This window comes from Passer montanus, unplaced genomic scaffold (genome assembly GCF_014805655.1).
Source record: "Passer montanus isolate IOZ18808 unplaced genomic scaffold, ASM1480565v1 scaffold3, whole genome shotgun sequence".
In the NCBI taxonomy this organism is placed as follows: Eukaryota; Metazoa; Chordata; class Aves; order Passeriformes; family Passeridae; genus Passer; species Passer montanus.
The window spans coordinates 9,346,445-9,374,056 of NW_024367707.1; the positions used below are offsets into that span (position 1 = coordinate 9,346,445).

Here is a 27,612-nt window from a genome sequence, read left to right on the forward strand (position 1 = left end):
CCTGCAATTTGATTTCACTTATGGTTGTTCATCCCCTTGACCATGAGCTGTTACAGAGGATGGCACAAGAGCTGAGCCCGCAGAGCTGCAGCCACGGCTCGCTGGCACACGGATGAGCTGAGATGGCAGCCAGCACAAGTGGGGTGAGGAAAAAGGAGCAGGGAAGCACCAGGGAAACAGAAACCTGCTGAGGGGCAAGGACGGGACAGAAGAATTCTAGCAGTGATAGAAGCTGGAAATAAAATAAAGCTGAGAGAAGCCTGGGGTCAGAAGATGCAATTGGGAATAGCTGTGAAGTCCACTGGACACCTTCATTTTCTATCTCAATCACACCTACAGAAGGTACCAGCCAACTCCTGAAATTCTGGATATTAAGATTCAATATATGACACATGAAAAGATTAATGCTATTCCAGATACTGGATGATATCTTTAATAACATAAAGAAACCAACCATCTAGGTAAAAGAAATATATGTAAATTATACATATGTATCTATATCTAAACACACACCATAACCACAGAGACACAGGAGTAAAAAATGCCAGCCTTTCCCAGATGGACAGGTTGAAAAAAGAAGAAAAAATATCTAGATCTGTAGAATAAGCAGGGTCTTTCAAAGCACTTAAGCCAGTGTCTACAAACTACACTTGTAGGGCTTTTTAGCAGAGGTTGAACTGTGCCTTTTTCTTGCAAAAGTGCTAAGCAGAAAACATGTCTACACTAAGTCATTTATGCCAGAAAGAAGGATTCTGACATTTGCAAAAATGGAAAACAGGTATTTATCTAAATTACTATGTTTTAAAAAATATTTTTAAATAAATTTCAGACCAGAATTAAATTTTTAAAATTAAAATTAAGAACAAAACAAACAATAACAACAAAAATACACACACACACAAAACAACCTGCCCCCACAATTTTGTTTTCATTTTTCAGAGAAGGCTAAAAAAATAAACAGCCCCATGAAAAATCAGATCTATGTGTCCCATGTCAGAAGTGAAGACCTAGACGTTTGTTTAGCTTTAATCATTTCATATATCAATCCCTTTTCCATAAGCAGATATGAAAAGGCTGCTGAATCTTACAGCAGCAGAGCAAAATGAATTCAGCATAGTTTTAAGAATGCAGATACAATGATAAGTGAGCCACAGAGCAGCTTTGGGAAACAAGCAGTTCTGCACATGCTGCAGAATAGGGATGCAGGGACTCTGAAACAGAGAAGACATGGCCAAACAGAAATATAAAGCAGCTGATCTTTCTTACAGCACCATTCCACCTCACACACAGAAATATAGGCATGACATGAAGAAAAAAAAGAAAAAAGACTGTTGAAGTATGACAAAGTTGCTCTGTCAGCATTTTGCCCTACATTTCTACTTGCCAATTTTGACACAACATATTCAGAAATTGCTCAATCCTCATTCAGATTAATTCTAGTTTTCACTAAGCACTGGATAAAATGTTTTAATAGGAAAAAAATTGACATCCTTATCATACAGCACTTACAAGTTTCCCTACCAAGTCTATTCTTTCTGTATTGGAAATGAGGGATTCTTAAAGTCTTAAAAAATTAATATTTTAAATATAAGGAGTCTAAAACTGAAGATGTAAGAACATGACATAATAAAATTAACTTATGCAAAGTGCTAGATATTTCATACTGTGGACTTTAAAACCTTTGCCAAATGTTTCCTGCGTTTGGATAGAAGAAGAGTCTTCATTATGGACCAGCATGAGATTTCTCTTTTGTATCACTTTGAGTTCCTTGTGTCACATACAAATGTTGCTAATATATCAGACAATCTTTTTGCAGAAATGGGTTCTCATACCCCATTCCTAATGCATTTGTCCTCATTTCTACCACAACATGGCTAATGCAGCTCAAACTGAACTCTTCTGCATGATCCTCAACAAGGCTATCAGATCTCACATCACTTTCACAAGTTTTCAGTCAAGATTTTTTACATTAAGGTGACACCTTAATTTTAATGGGGATTGTTTTTACGGTTAAGACTCGGATAAAATTTACAAGAACTTCAACTACAGCAAAACAAAATATTCCTAGTTTATTAACTCCTTTCAACTGTGAGCCAGAGAACAAATAATAAAGCTGATTAAGTCAGACTGTCAAAATTGTTTGTAGGATGAAGCTTAAGTATCACAGGCTTTCTTCTGCAACTCCTTCTCATTTCTTACGTTGCCAATACTAACATAAGAGAATCACAAAGGCAGATTGCAACAGAAAAAGTACAATCTGTATTTATCAAAATGTACATACCTCAATAAACTGTTTCCTTAAATTTCCAGTGAAATATATTGTATTTCCTAAATATCATCCTTTGAATAGTGGTATCATTCAGAAGTTAATGAGCTGGTATTTTACAAGTTTAGTAGTTCCTATAGAATTTATACAGTTGTTGTTTTTTTTTTAAATCCACCTCTAGCTTCCAATATTAATCTCACATTTATTTCCCTGATTTGAATTAGCAGTATCACAATGTAAGCATTTGCCAACTATGAAACACAGATCTTTCAGTAAACCAAGAAGGCAGATGAAGAAGCATTTTTCTCTTCCAGTTGTAAACCAAAATGTTTTGGACAAATTTTTTACCCAATTTCTAATCCTAAATAAACCTGAATGGTAACTTCTGTAAATCCATCAACTATTTAAATATACTCCCAGTGAAGGTGGGAGTTAAGAGTGAAAATATACCAGCTATGAATAAAAAAAAAATTAAAAAGGAAAACAGAAGCCTATAGCAAATATACTACAAGTTAATGGACCAGTCTGGCCCAGAGGGACACTCACTGGATGTGTCTTTGGATTCAAGCCTCAATACTGCATAAATCACAAATGAATAAGCATTATTCAAGCCTCTTCCAAGTCCTCTGAAACAAGTAAAAAATATTCTCATAGATGGAACAGCCAAAACTGTTCAAAATAAGTCCACAAGCCATTAGAATTTTAACATGGCAAAGTCAGGCAAGCCCTTCCCTCCACAGCACTGTCGCCTGTGCCTCACCTCCCCCAGATCCCCAACTTCCTTCCACTTCACACCCTCCAGACCCCTTTTCCAAAGACAAGATCCAAGTGCTGCCATTTCCCTGTAGGCAGCTGAGCATACCAAGAAGCTGCAACCACAAGTTACTGCCCTCCCTCAGCTACTTGAGGAGTCAACATGAGAGCAGCATGGGAAACAAACCCAAGGGAAACCAGCACCTCCCAGCACCCACAGCTGATGGCACAACAAATCTGAGTTGAAAGCTCTCAAGCGCCTCATAAAATACTTCAGCTTACAGAACTGTCCATCTCCAAGCTAAATTGGGAAGAGTGACCCCAGCAGGTTGAGGGAGAGCATCATGTATGTCCCCAGTGAGGTACATGTGGAGTGCTGGGTCCAGCTCTTGGCTCCTCAGTGCAAAAGAGATATGGACATGCTGGAGCAAGTCCAAAGATGATTAAGAGCATCAGACAAACAAACAGAGCTCAGACTGGAAAGGAGAAAACTTATCAACATGTATAAATACCTGCTAGGGAGAACAAAGAAGACAAAGCCAGGCTTTCCTCAGTGTTTCCCACTGACAGGACAAGGAGAAATGGGTACGAATTTAAATACATTTCATTAAGGACATTTCATTTGACTAAAGAAAATATTTTCTTACCAGGAGGATAGCTGAACACTGGCTTAGGTTGTCCATAGAATTTGTGGACTCTCTACCCTTGGAGACATTCTAAACCCAACCAGACACTGCCTGAGAAGGGCGTTGGACCTGATGGTAACCAGAGGTACCTTCCAGTCTCAACCATTCATTGATTCTGTATACACTAAAATTAAATTACCATGCTTGATGCTTGATGCCAAATAAGAATGGAAATACAGCATATATGCAAACACAATTATTAATTAAGTCTCCAACTTAAAGCTACATTGAATGAGCAGAACTAAAATAGCTAGGGCTTCTGCTTATAATTTGTTGGCCCTGACCTTCCTCTCTCTTAAGGACCCTCTGCTGTTTGATGAGGTGACATTTTGTAAAGGCAATTTCTAGATTCAAAAGAACAATTTAATGAGTCAAGGGGGTGCCAACTTGGCCGCAAAACTGAGGAACGGGTTGATTTTTCTCTCATTCTCTTTAAACACTCATTCTGTCCTGCTATTTCTTTCCCAAACACACATTCATTTCTCTAATTTCTTCTGCATGCTATTTAATCTTTTGCATCTATCAGGAATAAACCTTCCCCTGTCATCACTGTATCCTGAATCACCAGCAAGTGACATTCTTGAAGTAATAATTTAAGAGTCACTTTAACAATGCAGTCCCTGCTTCTTGCTTCACACTAACATCTATTTTTTGCTCCAAAAACAAAAGACAATGTCATCCACAAGCATATTAAGACCCTCACTACAAAGCTGTAATTAGTCTTCTTTCAGGCCTTGCCAACATTTCTTCTTAAAGCGGTAGCAAAAATGTGTACAAACAAGCACATCTCACCAGTACTCTGCCTAGGAATGCTTCCAAGGCAAGATCTCACAAGGAAGGTTCGTGAAAGCTAGAACAATTTTTCATAACCTTCGCAGTTCAGGTGATTTATAGCAGTTGGTTTCAGAAGTTGCCACCAGTAAGTACAAGTGAGACAAAACAGGTGTACTCTTTCCAAGGATAAGTGATTTCATTTTTCTTCCCACTGCCCATTTTCCTCTATCTCCTCATCATTTCCACTTGCTATTTCCTTCTCAGCTCTCCTCCTAATTCAGTCCTTAAGTCAAATTTTTACCTGCTTATAGCCAGTGTTGCTACTAGATATATTTAGGAAGAAAAAAAACCCACAAAACCTAACAAAAACCCAAGCACTGCAAGTTGTGCTTTGAATACTGATCCATATAAACCACATGATTTTCTGCATGCACTAAATTAATGCCTTTTTCTATTGTCCTCAGTACTCTTTCCTTTTTACTCTTTCAGGAAGATCTCCAGTGGACTCCTGGCCTTTTTCATAACATCAGGCTATTTTCCCAGGCAAGTTCTGAATTATTTTCAACTATGTACTATTAACTGTAAAAAATAAGATTGAGAAACAAAGGATAGATCCTTAAGGCACACATTTACCTTTCAACTCGGAGCTGGAGAAAACAGAAATTTAGAGCATATAAGCTTGGCTGTTCTTCTGTGAAGATGAGAAGAATAATGTTGCAGATTCTCAGGAAAATAGTTTAAATAAAATACTAGTGCTGCTTTACATACTGCAAGCAGGACTACAGATAAAAGCTCTTCCTCAGCTTCAGGCTGAATCAGCTGATGAGAACAACAATACAACTCCTTCCTTCCACACAAGAGCCTACTAGATCTGTCTCTGCAAAGGAGACCTACATGAGATTACAAAATCTTACCACATCTTTATGCATCCTCATTCTCTAGAAAATCCTTCCAAGTTTGCTGGTTTCACTGTAGTAATTAAGAAAATAATTCTTTTTCAAATGGCATAGAATTACCCAAATTATTTTGACCAGCGGTCAAAGTAAAAGGGCACAGAATTGTTAATTCTGGCACTGATTATAAAGGCCAAACAACCTCAAGCAATCTGGGGCCATACAGGCTCTAGCTCCTTTTTCAGCTGCAGCTGAAACACAACACCCAGCAACTATTAAAAAACTTCTTGTTAACTTGTCCCAAGAACACGTCACCCTGCAATATCTGTTTTATCAACATATAGCACAGAATGTAAACCGTGACTCTAGAACACCTGAACTTACCTATGGATCTTTAGAATCCAAGAACCTACCATGTTTAAAAAAACAGGTGATCAACAGAGGCCCTCAAAACCAACAGGTACAAGGTTGCTGGTGGACAAATGGCGTAAATCAAGACAGAAAAGAGCGTGAACGCAGTGCCCAGATATAATACTGCACACATTTTCCCTGTTCAGGTAGTACATTCGTAGTTTATAGTTTAGTCAGCAGTTTTGTTGGTTTTCAGAACCCTTTCAGTTCAGCGTATATTCAAGCAGAGACAACAACAGTTCACAGAATTTGCTCCTATACCCAGAGCTGAACAAACAGTTGCACCATCCATATGACCTACTACTCCTGAGAGAATCTTTGCTTGAATGCCTTAAGTCCAAGATGGACAACTCTTGTCTCTCAGAAAACACTGGAAAGAAAAGAGGGAAAGAATATAAAAAATCTGCTGTTCCTATCATGCATCATTCTTATATTTTGGCTTGAGAAACACCAGGGTTTTCCTTTAAAATCCCTCAAAAAGCATTTGGAGCTGCAAGTGTGTTGTGACCTGATGGGAGCCAAAGTTCATTCTAAAACTGGCAGCCCATCAATTATCCCTTCTAATCCAATGAACCTTGACAGTTATAAATTCTGATAAACAAAACACATTATTACATAGCTGAAGATACATGTAAGACAGTACTTTGAAGGTACCATCCTGCTCCACAAACTTGAAAGCTGTCTTCTGGATCTTCTAAGACAAAATCCAAGGACATTCATTGTCAGGTTGGACACAGCCCTGAGCAACTTGTTCTAGTTAAAGACGTCCCTGCTCATTGCAGGGAGTTGGCCTAGATGACTTTTAATAGTCCCTTCCAACTAAAACTAGGGCAGAAAGGCCCTGCAGACAGACCTCAACAAATTGACCACTACCAATGATACAAAGGGCAATGATGGGCATATGATCATATCATGGGCAATCACCAACCACATGATGGTGCCACAAGGAAAAGTGCCAAATTCCACACCTGGGATGGGGAAACCGTGGTTGTGTGTATAGACTAGGAAATGAGAGGCTGGAGAGCAGTGGCAGGAAAGGGACCTGGGGGTCCTGGTCGACGGCAAGTTGAACATGAACATGAGGCAGCCAGGAGAGCCAACCCTGTCCCGGGGGCATCAGGCACAGCATGGCCAGCTGGGCAAGGGAGGGGATTGTCCTGCTCTGCTCTGCAAAGGGGTGGGCTCACTTCAAGTGCTGGGGGCAGTTTTGGCCACCACAATATTAAAAAAAGCCCTCAAGCTATTGGAGAGTGTCCAGGAGGACCACAAGGATGGTGAAGGGCCTTGAGGAGAAGCTGTATGAGGAGCAGCTGAGGACACTTGGTCTGTTCAGCCAGGAGAAGAGGAGGCTAAGGAGAGACCTCATTATGGCCATGAACATCCTCACAAAGGGAAGCAGAGGGGCAGGTACCAATCTCTTCACTCTTATAACCAATGACAGGCTTTCAGGGAACAGCATGAAGCTGAGTTGGGAGAGGTTTAGGTTGGATGTCAGGAAAAGGATTTTCACCCAAAGTATGGCTGAGCAATGAAACAGGCTTTTAAAGCCTGACAGAGTTCAAGAAGCCTTCAAACAACACTCTCAGATGCGTGGTGTGACTGTGCAGGGCCAGAAGTTGGACCTGATTATTCTAATAGGTCTCTTCTAAGTCAGCACATTCTATGACTCTATGATAATTCCATTATTATAAAAAGTGATGTATAGCACAAGCACAGCCAGTGTGACAATAATCTGATTTATCATGCATTTAATTTGCTTGCTAAAGAATGTGAAAATAACCTGTGTCACCAGCATTTGCTGTCATTAGTTCAGCACTTTCTTGCCATAGGGATGATCAAATGCTTCCTGACATGTGAACTTCAAAGAGCTTATACAACGAGGACCTTGGGTAAAGGAATCCTGAGGGAGGAGTGGCAGCTCACCACAGATATGTCATAGATTCAGTCTTCTTCAAGGGGAAATGAGAAAACAAACAAACAGAAATGGCTTCAATCACCTCCTCCTTAATCTCTGACAGAGCAATCCAAGTAGACAGGAAGAGGAGATGACCACACTGTGGGAACAGAGCTTTTATAAGACAGGGCACTTATAAATACTCCACAGTCCTGGAAGCTTCTGTGAGTGACAGTAAACAAGCTGTATCAAGAGAGAGGATGTATGATAGCACTCCTAATTTTGTGGTGCCTTTCTTATCATGCAATGTTGGCATGGACTACAGTTCTAATGGGCCATCTTTCCTCACTTAAGCGTTAAAATATTTTCACCAATTCAGTTTTATACAATTTAAAAAACAATTGTCTCAAAAAAAAGGGGCATCCTGGAGTCATCCCAAGTCTGCCTTCAGAGTAGTGTAGTCCCTATATATGAATCAAGTCCATTTGGGGTCTAATCCCTAGGGGATTTTAAAGAGGCAACATTTCTGTAACAGCTCATCTAGGGACCACTAAAAGCATAACATAACACATCAATACATCTTCTCTAAGAATTAAAAAGGGAACAGAAATAGTCTTGGCGCTTTCTACACTGATTTCAAAGAGACTTCAGCTAAGTAGCTTCAAAATGACAGTTCTGCTTTAGTCTCCCAGATCAGCTTGTTAAGTCTACGAGCATAACACTGGAAATAGCACATCTGAAGTAATAAAGCAAATAGATGCAGACATGAAATTTGCAGTTCTATCCCAACAATAAACTGAAAAACAAAACAAACAAACAAACAAAAAAGAAAATGAAATGCAAGAGGCTAATAAGATTGCAGCAATTTTTTTTAAATTATTCTTTTCAAAATATCATGTATCACACTTCTCAAGCTAATGCAGCCAAACTTAAGTCTCAGAAAACACTTAGGAGAAGACTATACTCTTGAAAAGTATCCTAATTTGAGTGGGAAGCAGTTTCACATCCGTCAACAAGCCTTTGCAACCAAAATAGCTATTGCCATCAAGGAGACCAATTTGCAAAATTTAATCAACACCTCCGTCTCCTTACATAGTTCCAATTAGTGATTAGTTTCAATACTACCTTTGCTCATCACACAGTGTTTGCAATTATCATTAAAAATACATAATTTGTAAAAGTACATATAAATTTATACATATTTGCAAACTAGAAATCCTACAAATCAGCATGCCTATAAAAAACCAAGAAAGACCATAGGAACATGCTATATGACCCACAATAAGACACAACAGCTGTCTTTAATAAACTACATTTGAAAAAGCTGTAGAAAGCATGAATCTCAACTATCCAACATACCCAGTCTGCACAGCAGCACGCAATATTCTCCTTGATTCATGAAAAGCACCGCTGGTCTTACAAACCAAACACGCTGGTTAGCTTTAAATAGCAAACCACAACTTGTTTTTGCATCAAAAGTCCTCATGCTAAGCACAGTTTTTCCTAGTCTTTTCACATCTTCCATTTCTTTACTCCCTTTTGGAGCCCACAACAGTCTGAAATTTCCCATTTTTTATTTTTTTCACATGCAGTCTAACAGAGTAAGGCACTGTGTTCCTTCAGCATTAACTCGTGTGACCTCAGCATTTCCATGGCTTGGGATCTGCCTCATGGAGCTCAGTCACATCTTAGAAACAAGGTCTTCATTTGTGCTCCCTCTTCTGGCATTTCAAGCATACAGCACAACCACAGTAGGGTGACACGGAGACCACCCCGGCACAACCACCGCTATCTGCAGCCCCTCCTCCCCAAAAAACAACGCAGAGCCACAAAGAAAGCATTCACAACCTGCGCGCTACCGCCTGCTGCGGGGGAACATGCTACCAAAATAACCCACACCAGAACTCATGGGAGTGATTTATATTATTTCACTGCTCAACACAAAACAGCAAGGATGCAACTTCCAAAGATGGAACAAAAATAGCTTCCAGCTAATTTTTTAAGCCTATCCTAATGTTAATTTTAGCTTTGGAAAACCATCACGTGTAACAGAACACAGAGTCCTGCACCTTCCACAAGGAAAAAACCCAGTGACATTAAAGGCTCATATTTAGATATATCTGGCATAAGAAGCTTTAATTTTCAGGCTTAGAATGCATTTTAATCATTTATATATTTATTTTCATAACAAAAATCAGGAATTATGTTATTTAGCTATTATTGGCATCAATGAAGTCCAGGAAAAGGAAGTGGGGGAAAAAGCCAACTGCACCATTGCTGACTGTTCCAGCATAATGTTGCACTGCAGTGGAGGTCTATTTTGAGAAAACTATAGTTGCCAGCAGCATAGCCCTCTTAAGTCATTTTGGTAGAAGTTGTCAAAATACATGTTCTTTGGAGTCTTGCTAGATTTGGAATACTTTATCTGACCTTATTTTACAACAAAGTGAAAATTTTTTACTATCCTCTAATAAAAGTGTTTGAAGAAATGTTAAGTCTGGATGAAAATAAAGTAAAATAATCTACAGTTTTCTCAGGACACGGAGGATAACAAAGTGGCACTAAACAGAGGAAAAGTTGAGTAAGGAAGGAAGGAATATAGTCTTGGTATCTTTATACATAAGAACAACTTGGGAATGGCTAATGGAAAGAGATGGAGAGAAGCTGCCAAAACTGTTGGATGTTGGGACTCCTAGATCTCATCTCTTCTCTGCATGTCTGTGTTAGAATGAGAGAATAAAAGTCCTGGATAAGCCCAGGGAAAGGGACTGGAATCAAAGAATTCCTTTCCTAGGCAGCTAATTACAGCTACTTAACAGTCAGACATTATATTCTTCACCACTCCATTTTCATTCTTGTATTTGTAGCAGAATTCTTTCTTCCTGGAATATCCTAATGCCTGGTAGTCAGGAGCAACAGATGTTGGCTCAGATCTCCAGCCTTCAGAGGGGATATGAAATGCACAACATCCAAAGAAGGGCAGAAATTCTGCAACACCATTGTGCCTAATGATATTTTCTACTAGCTACTGCCAAATGGTTTTCCAGATCTGCTCATCAGGGACATCTGGTATTCTGTATTAGCCAACATGAACTGGTGTGGAACACTCAATAACCTCAGGAATGTGGTGTAAATTTTCATACCTAAGGATGCCTTTTTTTTGTGATAACAAAGTTACATGGTCTCTTCTGTAGCTTTCGGAGGTCACCAAAATTTTAGGTTACATCACAACATTGTAAATGGGCTCTATAATTTACCTACACACTTGCATCAGCAGCTATGAAATCTCATTTGGCATCCAGCCTTTTTAGTTTCTGGAATGATTTGTCCAGTGATTCTGCATGGTCTGTAGACAGCTTCAGAAATGGTGCTTATAACCTCTCACAGAAGTTAATGTACATGAAACTAGGTAACAGCAGCTCAGTTTTGCATGCCAACTAGAAAATGTAGGGACACTCAAGAGTAGGTAGATTATCTCTTGCCCTCCATTTTGTTATTTATTCTATAGTTCCTGTCGACATGTGAAGATTTAAACTACTGAAGGAAAAAAACAATAACAAAAGCAAACTGAAGAAATCTAAACATAAATCATCATACTTTAATTTACCAACAAACACTCATCAGCTGACCAACAGCATGTCTTCCAGATTCTCATCACTTTATTTACTGTTTATCCTCTCCAAGTGGAAAAATGGTGATAGAATTAAATTTTTTTTTTACCAACATATACAGACTGCTACATTCAGAATATCCTTCTAAATTACAGTTTATGTTAAGTGCCATGCTGTGCATAGAAGATGGATGAGAAGACACTTTTCCCAATGAAGCATAGGAAAGCTTAAGGCTTGTGTTTTCTTTGTGGTAGCAATATGTTACGCCAACAAATACAACAGAACATTTTCCAAAGTGCTATTCCTCATGACACCTCCTCCATACTAAGGCTAAATATACCTGAAATCTGCAGCAAACTGACCTTTGACCCTTTTTGCCTGATTTCATCAGCTAGAAGTTAAATTACATGCCACAAAAACACAGATTCTAACAGATTTTACACTAAATCAGACTATAGAGTCCCAGAAAAATAGAGTCCCTTGATGTTATTTAAGGCTCGCAAAGAGCACAACTACTGAACAGGGGTTCATTTTGGATGCACACATTGTTTCATAAAACTTCTCTCTCTTAAGTCTGTTTTGTCTTTTCTTCCCTTTTTTTTTTTAACTGCTCTGGAGGTCCAAAGTTTTTGATGAAATAAGGGTAAATATCAAACCCATGCTTTACCTCACCTGAAAATTTCATTTTTTTATCTCTAAGAAAATCCCCTTTTTGCATCAATTTCCAAATACTCACCAGCATGTGGAAGTTCTTCCTATCTTCCAGCACTTTTTTTTTAAACAGTATCTGAAACTACGTGCAATGTTCCAGGTAAGCATGGATTGTCTCACCAGATCTTAACATCCCCAATACAGTGGAAACTAAGCAATTCTTTAAAAAGCACTGCCAAGTCCATCCCTTGGATTAACAGAACACTTTGGTTTTAGAGCCTACCATTGAACGCTGATGGGTTTTCTACAAGAAAATCAGGAAAATATAAGGGTTTCTTTTGCAAATGGTAAAGAAGTTAGAACCCAGTAACACAAATGAAAAGCTACTTAAAGCTACTTCCAATCTACTGACAGACATGTCATTCTAAATGTTCTCAGCAAAAGCATTTCCCCTGATTTTCTGTGGAAGTAAAAATCAGAAGCAGGAGGGAAAAAAAAAAGAAAGTAAGCAGGGAAAAGAAGAAAGCCTACCAGTAATGCTGTTGGAGTTCCCATTCAAGGGAGCAGACTCCTGGCTAAATCCAGAAGAAAGTGATCTTGACTGCAGGTGGTGCACTCTTCTGTCACCACCAAGTGCCACTGCAATCAATCAGAATCACTAAAGGAACATGGGGCAGAGGAAAGCAGACAGTTTTAAAACTGAAATGTAAAAGGTGCATTTTTAATTTGAGCATGGGTATTTTTAATTATGCACTAGAAAGGCATATTTTTAGGACAATTCCACATGGAAATAGCATGTCTTTTAGAAAACTCTTAATGTCCAATATCTACCTGGCATAATAAAATGCCAAAGGTGGCCTTAAATTTCAAAAATCAGCTTGAATTTATTGCATCTTCATGTGGAAGTCCAGTATTCATTAGCTTATAGAGTACCAGATGCCAAACTCTTAGTTTTTTCTAAGAGGAAAAAATAAATAGTAAAAAATTGTCTTTAACTGTTGGGGTTTTGTCCTTCCCCACAATCATGAAATAAAGAGAAATGCACAACAAACCAGACAATTAGAACTGCTTTCTTTTTTTTTTTCTGGAACAAAATTCTCTCCCATGTTTTACCAGGTGACAGTTTAATTCTGTGATCTGATCTTTACATTAAACCCAGTGTCTGGTCATCACACAGGTAAGTTTTCCTTCCAGCTGACCACTATCATTATCACTAAGTATTTGTATGTGTTGATAAATATAAAAAAATACTAAACAAGTCACCAGGTACTAAACTTCAGAAGGTGAAATAGTACTTTTTTTTTTGTACTATGAAACAACCACAACTTTCAATACAACAGGCCTAAGTTATGAAAGTGTAACTTGAGAATGGAAAGCCAGGAACTTTGCCTCCAAAATGACTGCTCATTTATATAGCAAGGAGCTATATATATATTTGCATAGGAGCTGTATGGTAAGCTGAGCGGGCATGTGTACACAATGATGCATTCACAGACCCCTAAATCACCAAACATGCAACTCCTTTGCCATTATTAATGCTGAGTTTTCAGTAAATTATTCAAAATGGTTGCGGGACTAGGTTTGCCGTTTGAAGAACAAATCATGCCACCTTTCAGTGTACTACAAATTACACATCCCTGCTGAAGAGTCTGCCCAGGCTAGGAACCATCACATTCAGAAGCAGCACAGGGAAGCAGACCCAGGGTGTGTGGCAGGTTTCCTTCCCCCAGCCAGCCTGACAGCAGCAGAGGCTGCAGCCCAGTGCTAAGAGTGCTTCATTTACTCTGCTCAGGTACAGGGGGCAGCTGTGGCTGCTCAGACACACTGAACTGGCTCCTGGGACAGGCAGGTCCTACCAGATGAAATTAGAGTTACTGTTAAGCCTGCAAAGAAAGTTTTGGCCACGATTCAAGTGGCACTGTTATTTACTGAGCAAAGAGATGCTGTACACAGGGTTATTTGGCCTATGCAGGGTGCACAGTCCAACTGGAAGGAGAAAAATCCACCATGTTTTAGTTATAAGGTCTGTGCCACTCAGCTCAGAAATTAAAAAATTACAAAGACAGAATAAAACAGTTGCATGTATGTGAGAAACAAAGTAGCCATGCTGTATTTACTTACTCAACTTTTGCAAAGACTACACAAAAACGAGAGTTTGTAAAGTTTCCTTATGGTTTCACATAACACTAAACAAACTTTATGGCTTCCTGCCTCTGATCACTAAAGGCAGAATCACCACGGACTTCTTATGCTCAGAACTGTTCTCCCCTGAACATAAGTATAAATGAAAGCCTAAACCACATATTCCCCCAACACCTTTAAAAGCCAGAATACTGAACTAATTCATAAAAAAGAATCTGGATCAAGAAGGTGTCTGTTGTGGTCAGAGTGCTCACACACACGCGCCTGTGCCCCAGCCAACCATGCCAAGCAGTCCAGTCACAGCAAGTGGCGAGTCAGCACTGAGTACTCACTGTGAAAGGGGGGAACTAGCAAAAGAAAGCTGCTTGAGTTGGAAACTGATTGGAGTGGGATGGGGAAAAGGAACTAAAACAGCAAACCATACCACAGAAATGGAGAGACAAACTGTTTTCTGCTTACCATCACATTTGCAGAAGAAAAAAACCAATATTTTGAACACTGAGTAGATTAAATATCAGTTCTTATAATTACAGCCTGGTAACAAATATATACAAATAGTACTGGTAACATTTTATGCAGCTAAAATAAATTTCAGCCATTTTGGAATAACACCCAGTAGAATAGGTATTGTGTCCTCTAGCTGGAAAGCTGTTCATTGCAGCACTGAACTGAAAACTGTTGGGGAAAAAAATTGAAACTAAGGCTGCTTTACCTTCTACTATGAAAGAAACACTTTAAACATTTAACATGAAAACAGAATTTTTCCTTTTCAAACCAGCATGTAATAGGAGAAAATGGGATGAACTCTGACATTAATGGCTAAAGAATACTAATGTAAGGGAAACACTTCCAAAAACATACATTTGTCGAATCATTACAAGGCTAAAGAACACTAAGAGGTTTGGACAAGCTTTAGGAAACACAACAAAAAGTAAACCAACATTCTGCCATTAAAGAAATACAAAGTACAGCATTCTGCCATTAAAGAAATACAAAGTACTGCTGAGATGAAGGAGAAGGCTTGCACTAACATCTGGAAGAGTGAAATTCATCCTCTACATAGCAGGCTACTATTAAAATCTATTAAACAGTCAGAGCACCAAATAGCACACCCAGATACCATGAACAACTTGAATCCAACAGGACAACTACGGAAACAAGTGGCAGGGGCAAAGAATCTGCCAGCTTTCCACACTGCCGTTTCAGAGCATCCCTGTCTCAACAAGACCTTCACAGGACCTTAAAGCCTATTAAAGCCATCAAAAGAGAAGAATAATAATCAGTGGTTTGCTTTGAAATAACACACCTTTGTATCAGTAAACAAATATGCAATATATTCAGTATCAAAAAATAAAGATATTGGAAGGGGTTTTTTATCCAAACATGTCAACTAAAGAATAACAGACTTGTATTCCACTGTTTATATTCCAAGGATATTACTTATAAAGTGGTCTTCTGTAAGGCATGTTAACTATAAGTCATGCAAATGCATGATGTTAGCCACCTAGAAAAAAAAGTGTAAAAGTTACAGTATTTTTAATTGTGCATCCTGAGAGTAGTTCTTTTGATATGCTATATATCTTTTTTTTCTTTTTACAATAAAACACCCAAGCTAAAAGAGTTTTAGTAGTTCTAAATTAATTTTTTTCTATGGAATCATTCATTGTGAGGCTTTTTAGAGTTCTCCTTTAGACGTATCCTTCAAGATCCCCACAACCACCACTGTTTTTAGACCACATATTCAATGATGTGATAGAGTTGATGGATAAACATTGCAAAGTATGAAAGTGATCAACAAGGAAGGGGGCTGATGAAGTGCCTTATATGTATAAGGAATGACAGAAGATACAGAAGGAAGAGAAAAATTGCTGTATGGAAACTCCTTAAAGTTTACTACTACTGTTGCTAAAAAAAGAGAAAGCCATGTGGGTCAAAGCTTAATTAAAAAATCAGACTACTTATGCACCTATAAAACTCCCATTTCCAGTTTCAAAATGAAGAGCATTTGAAAAGCAAGCCATTAATACTCTCCAGTTATTTTTCTGTGGTCTCAGAAGTAGCACAGACTTTCTATACTTGCTTCTCTAAGATGTTCTTTCCAAGTTCAGAAATAGAGCATTTGAAAGAAACCTTTTATCTCTTCAGACAGCTTACAGAACCTGGAAAACACGTCCACGGAAAGGATATAACTGCAAACTTGCTGCTAGGAATAAGCACATGTTCATTATTTAAAAGATAACAAAAAGAAAAATTAAATAACCTTTGAATTATCCTGGACAGTTCACCTTCTACAAGTAATGTAAGAAAATTAATCCCTTGGACAACCACACTCCTCTGCTGCCTAATAAAGCAAAAATATGATTAGAAATCTGCTTTTGAAAACAACAGGAAGCCAGTTTGTTTAGACTGTATGGCATGGTAGCAAGGCTGCAATACCTTCAGGAATACATCAGGATGTGCAAGATACACAAAGCTGCATTTAGCACACACAACCTGTACTTGGTTTCCCAAATGCCAAGCAAAGCCAAGTCAATTGAAGGCAGCAGAACAGGCTTCAAAGGCAGGAAATTACAAGGAAGCAAGAGGAACTGGGAAAGATGTGAGGCATTTCAGAGGGGCTGAAGCAGCCTCTCCTCACTGTGAGCCATCTTCTGCAGAAACTCCCCTCTTCCCGGATTTGCTTATGTGAGGGGCTGTCACATAGCCTGCCCACTCCTCAGCTCCCAGAGGTACCTGGAGAAAGGTTTCATCTCCATGTTCTCCCACAGCACCACCCACCACTACACAGGTGCAATGTAACAGAGCTCAGCATAGGCCAGAAGCTCCATTTCCCCTTCTCCCCTTCCACCTCGCTGCCCAAGACAATGGGCTTCAACACTTCTGCCAAGCCAGTTTAGATATCTACACCAGCAGAAATGAAACAAACCAAAACCAGTTTTCTAGTGGTTTTAGTCCCTGAAGGAGCTCACCATGGTGTGAGACATAAAGGGCTGCAGGGGACAAAATGGGAAAACTGAAAAGCAAAAGAAAACAGAAATCAGACCTCACAGCCTCATTAGGTCTTCTGCCAGCAGACATTACATGAGGGTGATCATATTACGGAAGTGCCCCCTCAAAATGCCTCAGAGTACCTTAGTTCTAATTCTTCCCCATGCCAATTAAATAATATTTTAAAAGCCAAATTCTTTCTGATTTTTTGGACTTTTTTTTAAGCCAAAATGAAACATAAACACATTCCCCAACAACTACAGATTTTGCAGTCAAGTTATCTGCATTCAAAGAGGGGGAAGTCACAGGGCTCACCAGTGAACCAGTGCAGGTGTTGACTTCACCCTAAGAAAAGGCACCATCCTGATTGCAGGGTCTCTGGGACAGAAAATACTCAGGGATTCAAGGTCCACCTTGTTATTTCATGTGTTGAGTGAGATCAAGCTTAGCCACCAGAAACCCTAGAAAAATAAAGACTCTCAAGAAGAAACTCAAGACCTTAGAAAGCAAAAAAGATGTTTCTGTTTCAATGCTGGAGTGAATTCCTCCCTTTTTTTAAAACAGCAGTCACACAAATTAAAACACATCTCACCAAATAATTCAACCAGTCTTATGAAGCAACTCCTACCCAGGCAACAATGCAAGTTCACCTTCACATAAAGATCAGCTAGTCTTGAACAATTAGTTCAAATAACTCAAGGCAAATTAGCCCCCACCCAATACAATATGCATTAAATTCCTTTCTCCAATTTCTCTCTTCCTTCCTTTGCCATTCCTCCCCTACTACACACTGCAGCCCATACTCACTTAGCCTTCAAAGCAGAACAGTCAAGTACAGATAATTCCCCACGTGCAGTTTTTCTCTGTCCCCCTTCACTGTGTGCCCTGGCAGAGGAGAAGGCACTCCTTGTAAACATGACAGGTAACACACAATACATTATGCAAAGCAAAGACCTAGGCAGACAGCCAACTTCATGAGAAAACTCTCGGCCACCCCCACTGGGGAAAAAAACTCTTCAAAGATAAAAATTTAAAATTCAGTTAACATCATCTGAGGTTTACAACAAGTCAAAACCAAAAAAAAAAAAAAAAGCAGATGCCTTTACATAGCAACTTTCATATGATCCAAAACCTAATGCCAGTAAAAAAACTGTGAAATTTGATAATTTCTACCTGAACACATGTACTACATTTTGACTTATCAGCCACATTGTACAGTCAAAACAAAACTTCTCTTTTCTGATAAGGTGCATAACCAGTTACATTTTGCAGTGTTAAACAGACAGCCCACCCCTTTCTAGAGTGGGTAAGGCCTTGACAATACTGCCATACATAACCTTCACTTTTTTTCTCTTTGTTTTTTGTGGGATAGAGGTCTAACATCACAAGCAAAGAAAAATCATAGGATTATAGAATGGTTTGGGTTGAAAAGGACCTTGAAGCTCCAAATGTCCAACCCCAAAGTCTGAACTTCAGCCCTGATGGAGCAGGTCCTTCTGTGCAATTGCAATCTCAAGGCTCCTGTCATAGATGCCTCAAGGCTTGTCACAGCCTCATTTACAGTAAGTCAAAGTCAGTGCCATTATTCAGGCATTCAGGTAAAGAAGAATCCTGCCTCTACAAATCTGCTCAGATATGGAATATTTCCAGATTTCTTATCCACTTCTCTCCTGCTCTATTTCAGTCAAGCACAGAGCACAAGTGAAATAAGGCAGCTCGGACTTGTAACACATGCCTGGCTTGTTTTACATGGCTGGTGCAACTCCGAGTACTCCTGGTAGCATTTACTGCCACAGAATAATGGGCACTTTGCTTTCCAAACATATGAGTACTGCCAAATCCAGAGGAATATAATCACAAATTCAAGATTAAGAACAAACAGTGAAACTGCAAAATCTATAAGCAACATAAGCAAAATCTTGCAGGCTGCATAATTCTGGAAAAGTATTTTAAACAAATATGTAAGCATTTTCATGAGAAAGGTTGACAGTTTATCTGAACAATTAAAACTCAATCATGCACAAACATTAATGAAAACCTTCACTCTAAATAGGGTACAATCAGTACTGCAAAGTTTTACAAATAATGATTTTAGATTTTCTTCTTAAACAACATTAGTTTCAGAAATTATGTCTTCTCTCTCCCACTCCCCAAAAACAAACAGAAAGGACATATGCAGAAATAAATTCTGAACAACAGAAGGGAGACTTTTTTTGTCTTTTTGATTGTTAATGTAAATCACTAAGTAGCTTTCATCAATCCACACATACACACCTTTTTGTTTTGATTATCTATAGATTAAATAAAAAGTCATAATACCTTACAATATCCTCTCTTTCCCTTAAAGTTTCAAAATTTTAAGAAAATTCCAGAAATAAAATTTATGAAGAGCCAGATCATAAGAAGATTCATTCTCAGCATTTGTCTCTAACATACCAATATTCCTTCTTAGTCTTCACTGCCTTCTTTCTATTCTCTGTATAATTTATTTTTTTTACCAAAAAATCTCAAAATCTTGAAAGATATCCATCTATTCTGCAGAGCCTTATCTCCCCAGACTCCCACAGCTAAAACTGATACCTGACAAGCCCACTCTCTAACTTTATAATAATTTTTAAAGTTGGTTTCTAAAACTAATGAAAAGAAATTTCTCAGTTTGTAGCCAATAATCAACCTCTTTAAGGGAGTTTCTGTACGCTCTGAACTAAAGGAATACTGGTAGAAACTTCTCCCACACCAAGTCCTAATTTAGGTCAGAGAGACTTTTGAGTCCTGGAGTACTTTACATCTCTAGCTCCAATGTACTTTCATAGGTTTAGATTTTAAGCAGCGTGGATTTCACTAGAATTTGAAATGCAATTACGTACTGAAATTTGTACTACTCCACTCTTATTTGCTTGATTTCCAGTCAATGGAATAATTATCAGAAACAGAGTCTCACTGATTATTTTGAAGGTCTTTAAGCATGACTTCAATAAATGTGCAGCCTTTTCACATCACAGATTTCTTCAAGGTACGTCACAAAACTATTCATTTTATTCCTGATTATAAAAAGCAGCTTTAAATACAGTTTGGTATTATCAGAAGTCAATTCCTCTTCAAGCATGTCCCTGTAGTATTTAAACACCGATACTTTATCAGCACCAAAAGTTTCCATAACGTGGATCCAAATAGGTTATATGCACACAGTCATGAAAATGAGTAATTCATGTACCTGGAATGTCTTCCCTGATTTAATAGAGCTATTTCTGCGTGACACAGTAGGACTGGAATCCAAAGTTACCTTCCCTTTCCTCACATTTGAGATTCTGCATTATTTGTCTACAGCAGTTAGAGATCCTTCCCAGATGATGGCTCATTTTATAAGAGGTGGTGGCTCCTACATGACTTTAGTCAATTCTTTGCCACATCAGTCAGATACTAAGTTGTGACAGATCTGACATAACTGTTTGGAAATGCTTTCAAGAGCAGTAAAACACCCCTTCTGCACAACATTATGAGTGGAGCTGAGACCATGTATTATCCTCTCATTATTTCAGGTCATGGTTTGTATTCCCTATGAACAGCTTGGTACACTTCCATAATGATCTAGAATGCTGCAAAATATGGAAACATATCCTAATTTTTTATTACTGCTATGGTGAGATTTTTTTCTCTATTTAACTGAAATTTCCCACATCAATCTGTCAGGCTAAAAAGCAGTCTTCTCAAAAACAAACAAACCACCAAATCACATCATGAACATGCAGACCTTCTCCTTCCTCAAAAAACTAAACATAAACTGTAAAACACCTCAGGATTGTCCTGGTACCAGTGAAACAGAAGCAAAAACCCACAAAAAAACCTCTCTTCTGTCTCCTCATACCATATAAACGTTTTAACAGAGTGTCTTAAAGATGCACACACAAGAACAATGGTTCAGGCTACAATTATAAGAGAAACTGTCCCAAGAGTCTTGATTTGGCCATGTCACCAACAATTTTACATTACAGATTGAAGTCCTCCAAAATAAGCCAAAAGCAAACAAAAAAGACAACTAAACATAAACTGTAAAACACCTCAGGATTGTCCTGGTACCAGTGAAACAGAAGCAAAAACCCACAAAAAAAAAACCTCTCTTCTGTCTCCTCACACCATATAAACATTTTAACAGAGTGTCTTAAAGATGCACACACAAGAACAATGGTTCAGGCTACAATTATAAGAGAAACTGTCCCAAGAGTCTTGATTTGGCCATGTCACCAACAATTTTACATTACAGATTGAAGTCCTCCAAAATAAGCCAAAAGCAAACAAAAAAGACATCTTCCTAGAAATAAAAGCATTATGTTTAACCTGCACATTTTGATTTTTCTTAAATCAATGCATCAATTCTCAAGGTTCTCATTCCATCTTCTTCAGTAATTAGTAGAAGATGAGAAAGAAAGCAATATTTGGAGTTCATTGTCTATTTTTTTTTCTTTCTCAGAAATTCTTGGAGACAATGTTGCTTCTGGTATACAGAACTTACATATTTAGCAGAGTTGCATCATCATTCACTGGATACTTGACAAGTTTACAGCAGTTCATAATGTAAGGAGTGGTTTTAATAAATCTCTAAACTGTTGAAGCCACTATGACATACAGCAATACTAACATTACAAACATTAAAGCATATGTCTCTATTATGTGTGTCAGCTAACAAAATAATAAAATACACGGTAAAGTTGCTATATTAATGTGACTAGGCAAATGTGCCACTAAGTGTAATGCAGTCCTCAAGGAAAAAGGCTGAAATGAATTATTGGTTATTTGAATTATCATCCAGTATAATAAAATCCTTTTTGAAATTAAATTACCTCCTTTGAACATGAAAAGGATAATCATAGGCTTTCTAACTGAATCTTTTGTAAATACTGAAAATAACTTAGAAGCTACGATATTGTCATTTCAAAGAGTACTCAAAAAAATTGTTCCAAAAATCATATGCAAAACAGCATCAGTAAGTTAATCACACTTTCAGTTGTCTCTCCATTAATGCAGAGGTTTTTTTAAACTTCACAGGAAAATAAAGACTTGGCAAGGAAAATCACAGCTAAAAGAGGTGCTATTCTGATAAAGACAAAGAAACATCCCAAAATCTTCTTCAATTAGTTAAAAATTTAAAAAACAAACAAAAAAAAACCACAAACGGGCTAATTTTAGAACTTTAAATCTAAAAACTTACATTTGCTTGGCTGCATAAAAATAATTAAACCATGAAGTCAAGCAACCTGATTCCCTAAAAAACAAACAAACAAAAAAAAAAAACACCAAACAAACAGAAAACCTAAACAAACAAAAACACAACCGATCTTAGTAGTCAGAAGATACAGGCACAGCTTCTAGTCTGTTACATTTTAAGGCAGATCTAGGAGAGAACCTTTCCAGTCTAGCAGGACATCTAAAGACAGTATCTGGAGAGAACAAAACTCAAAGTTACAGTTCCTGCTGTGAAAGCTCTGAAATAGAACTGACCTCAACAGACATCACAAAAACAGTAGTTCCCAATTAAAAAAAATCCAACTAAAAATATATTCTATGAATACAAGCCTAAATTCTTGATAACTTCCATTCACTATTCTGACCTATTGTTTCACAGTTCATCTATCCAGAACCGACTAGAAACTTGACACTGTGCCCTTTTCTCAGATTTACCTTGATCTGAAATCAGTTCCATGTCCAGAACAGCAGCACCATCCTTCCTCCACTGCCTATACCTATGCTCAAGAATCACCACTCCTACTGTTTCTCCAAGCAGCTGCTAAAAGCAACTGGGAGAGAATACCAGGCAAGGCAGACTTCTGAACCAGCCTCAAGTGTCAGCTGTGCACCTCACCTATGGCACTAATCCTCCATCCCAAATCAGAGATGCTACCACCCCATACATGCTTATGCTGCCCACAGTACAGAAATATTCACCTGCCTTGTACAGCTCCACATCAGAGCACTGATCCATTGTCAATCATTCTCTACACTTGGAAATTCATCACAAGAAAAGGTACTTGCTTGTTTGTGGCCTTTTCCTCCAGAGAATGACACTGTAAGATTTATACTAAAACATTTAGTCCAGACCATTACCAGATTGGTGAATTTCTGAAACAGGACTGGGGGAGAGGCTATGTCAGGGAAAGTGTGATCATTATTTCTGCATGATATTTTTGGTTTCAGTGTCTGATGGGTATCTCCAAACTTTCAACAGAAACTTTATCACGAAGCATCTGTATGTTTATGCATAGAACACAATGTGACAGACCTACAAAGTCAAGGAAAGGACAAGATTACCAGAGATCATATTTGTAATAAAACCAGTTTGGCATTCTCTCTCATTTCTGCACATAATCCTTTTCCAGATTATGCCCATATTTTCCACTTACCTAGCAAGTATGGACAATTGTTGAAGCCATTGTAGAAGCAGAGTCTCTAAAAGACCCTAAACACAAAGGTATCACATAAAAAACCCACATAGATAACGAAAATGTAAAAAATTATGTATGCTATGTAAAATTTTATATCCAGTAGCCATCTTCTAGGACTTTAAAATTCATCTTAAGCTCATTCCCGATAAAAAAAATGTATATGTTAATTCACAGAGACAAAACTTAAATTCTTACCAGATCCATTAAAATCATATCATGACTTTAGGAAATATCCCTTCCAATAGTCATGTATAACAGAGCTTAGGTGTGCCTCTGCCTGCAAAATCAAGGCTGCAGACTAAAACTGTAATAAAAGACTTGCAGCTTAAAGTGAGGAGATCTGAATGCATATCAAAATAAAATTTAAAAGAAGTTCATCACCAGTTATGTTCAAAACAACTTTCTGTAGGTAATCTGCCTGTAAGATCACACTTTCAGTTAAATATTTTCTTCAGAAAGGCCTTCCTTCTAGCAGCAAACAACCGGTGTTTTTGGGCAAACTAGTTTTCCAACCCAAATGCACAAAGGGACTAAAACTGGGGTTTCCACTGGAACCCCATGTCTTCTTCATGATGCTCTCATAAAACTGGAATAAATACCTGGCTGTAACCTAGGTAACAGCAAATAAAGTCAAGTCCTGTGTAAACTATTATGTCTTTTAACAACCAGAAAATTAGAAATAAAAAGTGTAGCTCAATACAGAAATCATGTACTGCAATCTACAAGATAAACAGTCTGTAAGTATTTCACATCCTTAAATGAAGCAGAGGCAGATAGAAGCTTTAGAACTTGAAATTTCATTTCAGAAGGAACCTTCAGGTTCTTCTGATGAATTTCTATGATCTGTCTTTACTTAAATGCAAATCTTAGCTCTGTCCTCAAGTATGTGGAAAGCTACAGATTTTGCAGAAACCAAGAAAGAACCAAGCTTACAATATATATCTAAAAATTGCCATGACCTGACATAATAAAATTTTTGAATGACACATCCCTTTCTCTGCCTTTGATATTCTAGACCAAGTGCGATGTGAAAACCCAGGAGCTTTTCTAAAACATCATTTCCAAAAAAAAAAAAAAATTGAGAAGGTCACATAATTCAGTTGCCTGGAAATAAATACCATACTACATGACCTCTTCCTTATCTATGTGAGCATATTTTCCCTCTCCTCAAAGTTTCTGCTGTAGTTCCTGCTGCTGCAGCTCTAGCGGTGTCAGCCAGTAACACCACCCAAGGCAGGCCGAGGGGGCTGCTTGTATTGTCACTGTCACATGGTGTAAAATTGCTTGAGCGGGATGAGACAATGATGTGCTTGAATGACAGCAGCTGTTCTGTGCAGGCATGCCACAAGCAGAGCTGTAATCACAGCCAGGTGCAATGGTGGGAATTTTGGGGGATAAAGGCAGTGCCTGCACCTGTGGCACTCTGTAACTTCTAGCCATGCAATATTTGTTCTTTACAGACCATCTGTCATTTTGACAAGCTCCCCACCTGACCATCACTGGAGCAGCCACCTTTTTTATTTCCTTACCAAGGCCTTTCTCCCTTTTGTACACCATCCAATTTCTGCCTCATACGTGCCTCATAAACAGAAAAGGATATGGTAACTATGGTGTAGGAACCAGTGAATCATAAGAATTTGAAACACTCCTAGTTACAGTGATCAAAGCTAAATCCTTTAGGAAGATTATCCACACCAGAACCCTGAAAAAGAAATGTGACTCAAGTACTTTCATACTGCATCTTTGAGATAAAGCACAATCCCCCGTGTAACTGCGAAGGGCTACCTCCAGTTACGCCTAACTACGGTGGGAACATTGTAACAGGGGCTGCTGTGCCTCTTGATCTATCGATGCAGTTCCAGGCCTGGCAACCAGCTGCGAACGCAACAGTCCTCAGGCTGAGACCACAACTCTGAGGCCGTTCAAGAGAAGGTTTATTCGGAAAACAAAGAAACAGAGAAAAATAATACAAATCAACCACACATTTAAACAACGAGGAGTACGAGCCTGGCAAGCAAGGGATAAGAGACTAAATCCACTCGCGCCCCTGCACCCATCGCCGTGTGAAACGGCGGAGGGGCAGCGCTCCAAACGATGCGAGTGGCGACGATTTCACCACTTCTCCAAAAATACGGCTCCTGGGAGAGCCGGTGTGCCCGAGGTTCGGCGGGAGCGGAGCGGAGGGCAGGGCGAGACCCTTCCCGGCGGCGCGGCCCGGCCAGGCGCTGCTGGCTCCTCGGAACTTCGCCCCCCGCCCGGCAGATGACCGAGACCCGCACCGCGGCCACCACCCCCGAACACCAACACCCCCCTGCCACCGCGCCCGGCTCCGGCCCCTGCCGCCGCTTTTGCATTTTCAGAAGCACTCTGGCCGCCCATTCTGGCCGGCGTCTCAAGGAGGGCACCGCTCTCGCCCAACTGCGGCCGCAGCTCATTGTCCCTTCACAAGGGAGAGGGGGATGACCCATCCCGCGCAGGGACATCGGCACGGCCCGGGCAGATACCACGGACAGCGAGCCCCCACCGCCCCACCCCGGCAGCGAGCCCCGAGCCCCGCTGGCAGAGAAGTTGGGAGCGGCGCGGGCGCTCCCCGCGCCGGGCAGCCCCCATCCCTCCCTGCCCCCACAGGACACGGGCAGCGCCCGCAGCCGCGGGACGCCCGCGGTTCGCGGAGCAGCAGCGGTGCCGGCAAACACCTACCCGGAGAGCTTCCCAATCTTCACAAAGCTAAACACATCCATCCATGCGGCCGGCTAGCTCTGCCCGTCACACTCACTCACTCCAGCAGCAGCAGCGGCGGCGGCGACGGCAGCAGCTCCATGTCGGGAGAAGGTTGCGTCCAGCGGCAGCAACAGCCCTTGCGAAAAAGCAGGAGCCGGCGGAGACAGCGGCTGCTACCCCCCTCCGGCGGGGAGCTGGGCGTGCAGCATCTCGCAGGACCGGCGCTCATCTGCGCGCAGCCCTCCCCCTCCGCTCCCCCCCGCCCCGCTCCCGCCTGCCGAGCGCTCTCCCGGGGTAAGTCCGGAGCGGAGCGGGAGCCGGGGCTGCCCGGCAGGAGCGCTGCCCGCAGCCCGCGCTCCGGGAGCCGGGGGAGGCGGCAGCGCCCCGCCGCCCCTCTGCAGTACCCAGAGGAGGGAGGCGGCGGGGTGCCGGGGAGAGCGCAGCGTGTGCGGGCTGCCTTCTCCTCTGGCCGGCCGTGCGCCGCTCCGGTGGGCGAGCGGAGGGCGCGGGCGGCCGCCCGGGCCGGCGCCCATCGCCCGCTGCAGCCCGAGGCGGCGCTGCGGCCGCCGGGCCGAGCCCGGGGCTCCCGCAGGGGCTCCCGGAGCCGCCGTGCCGGGGAAGGAAGGCGAGGGGTCGGGCTGTGGGGGGCACGGCTGCGGTTCCCCGGGGCAGGGACCGGAACGCTGAGCGGCAGGGGAAGGGGAGCTCTGGTGAGTAGGAGGCGACACTTCGCCAGCCCGGGAGCAGCACCCTGGGCCTTGCAATGCAAAAACTTGGGAAAGCAGAGAGCCGTCTTTGCTTCGACGATCACACTGCTCCATGCAGTCCCCGAGGGTGAGGAGAGGCCTTTTGGCTTTCAGCCCTCGCACTGAGTGCTCGTCGGTGGTGGACCGAGGACAGGCACCGGGCTGAAATCCACCGCCCGGCTTCTGGCACTATCCGTGATCTCTCTGTACATGCCAGGACAGGGACCTGAACGGACGGCGTCCTCGTTGTGGCAGGAACATGACAGGGCTGGTTTGTGGCAACGTAATTAAAGTCAAGCATTCTTCATACCACATCTTGTGGAAAAATGATAAATCTAGGGCTCCTGGCACAAGAACAAGAGCAGATGCATTATACTTACACTATACCTTATACTTATGTCCTGCGTCAGGCTTTAAATGAGGCACTGGAGTTTAGGTCTCCATAAGTGTCCTCTGAGTGAACAGAACAGGAAGGCAGGTGAAATTCAGATTCATCTCCACACAAACTGCACTGTAATATAATAATTCTCAGTATGGGAGTGGATTTTCTCCACTTAAGTGTTTTCATTTGTGTGTTTGTTCTCTGAATAGATTGATATGTGCTTTTCTTTGTGCCTTCAGAGAGTTTCAGTCTCTTCT

General features: G+C 40.4%; 2 protein-coding genes across 5 annotated transcripts in view; one reads left to right on the top strand and one right to left on the bottom strand.

Moving 5' to 3' along the window:
* The window catches only part of FRMPD4 (FERM and PDZ domain containing 4), a 293,507-nt gene extending 267,116 nt beyond the window's left edge, over positions 1 to 26,391 (bottom strand). For all 4 annotated transcript variants that reach the window (XM_039714470.1, XM_039714469.1, XM_039714468.1 and 1 more), the window contains exon 1: positions 26,207 to 26,391. Coding sequence is in view for 3 of the 4 variants with exons in the window: in XM_039714469.1 (XP_039570403.1) it covers positions 26,207 to 26,247 (41 nt within the window). In the remaining variant the exon portion in view is untranslated. The remainder of the gene's footprint in view (positions 1 to 26,206) is intronic.
* On the top strand, positions 26,267 to 26,914 carry LOC120504671 (collagen alpha-1(I) chain-like; the record flags this gene model as incomplete). Its single annotated transcript, XM_039714405.1, has 1 exon — positions 26,267 to 26,914. A coding segment is annotated over one exon (648 nt), but the record flags the coding sequence as incomplete, so codon positions are not given.
* Between the last annotated feature and the right edge of the window lie 698 nt (positions 26,915 to 27,612).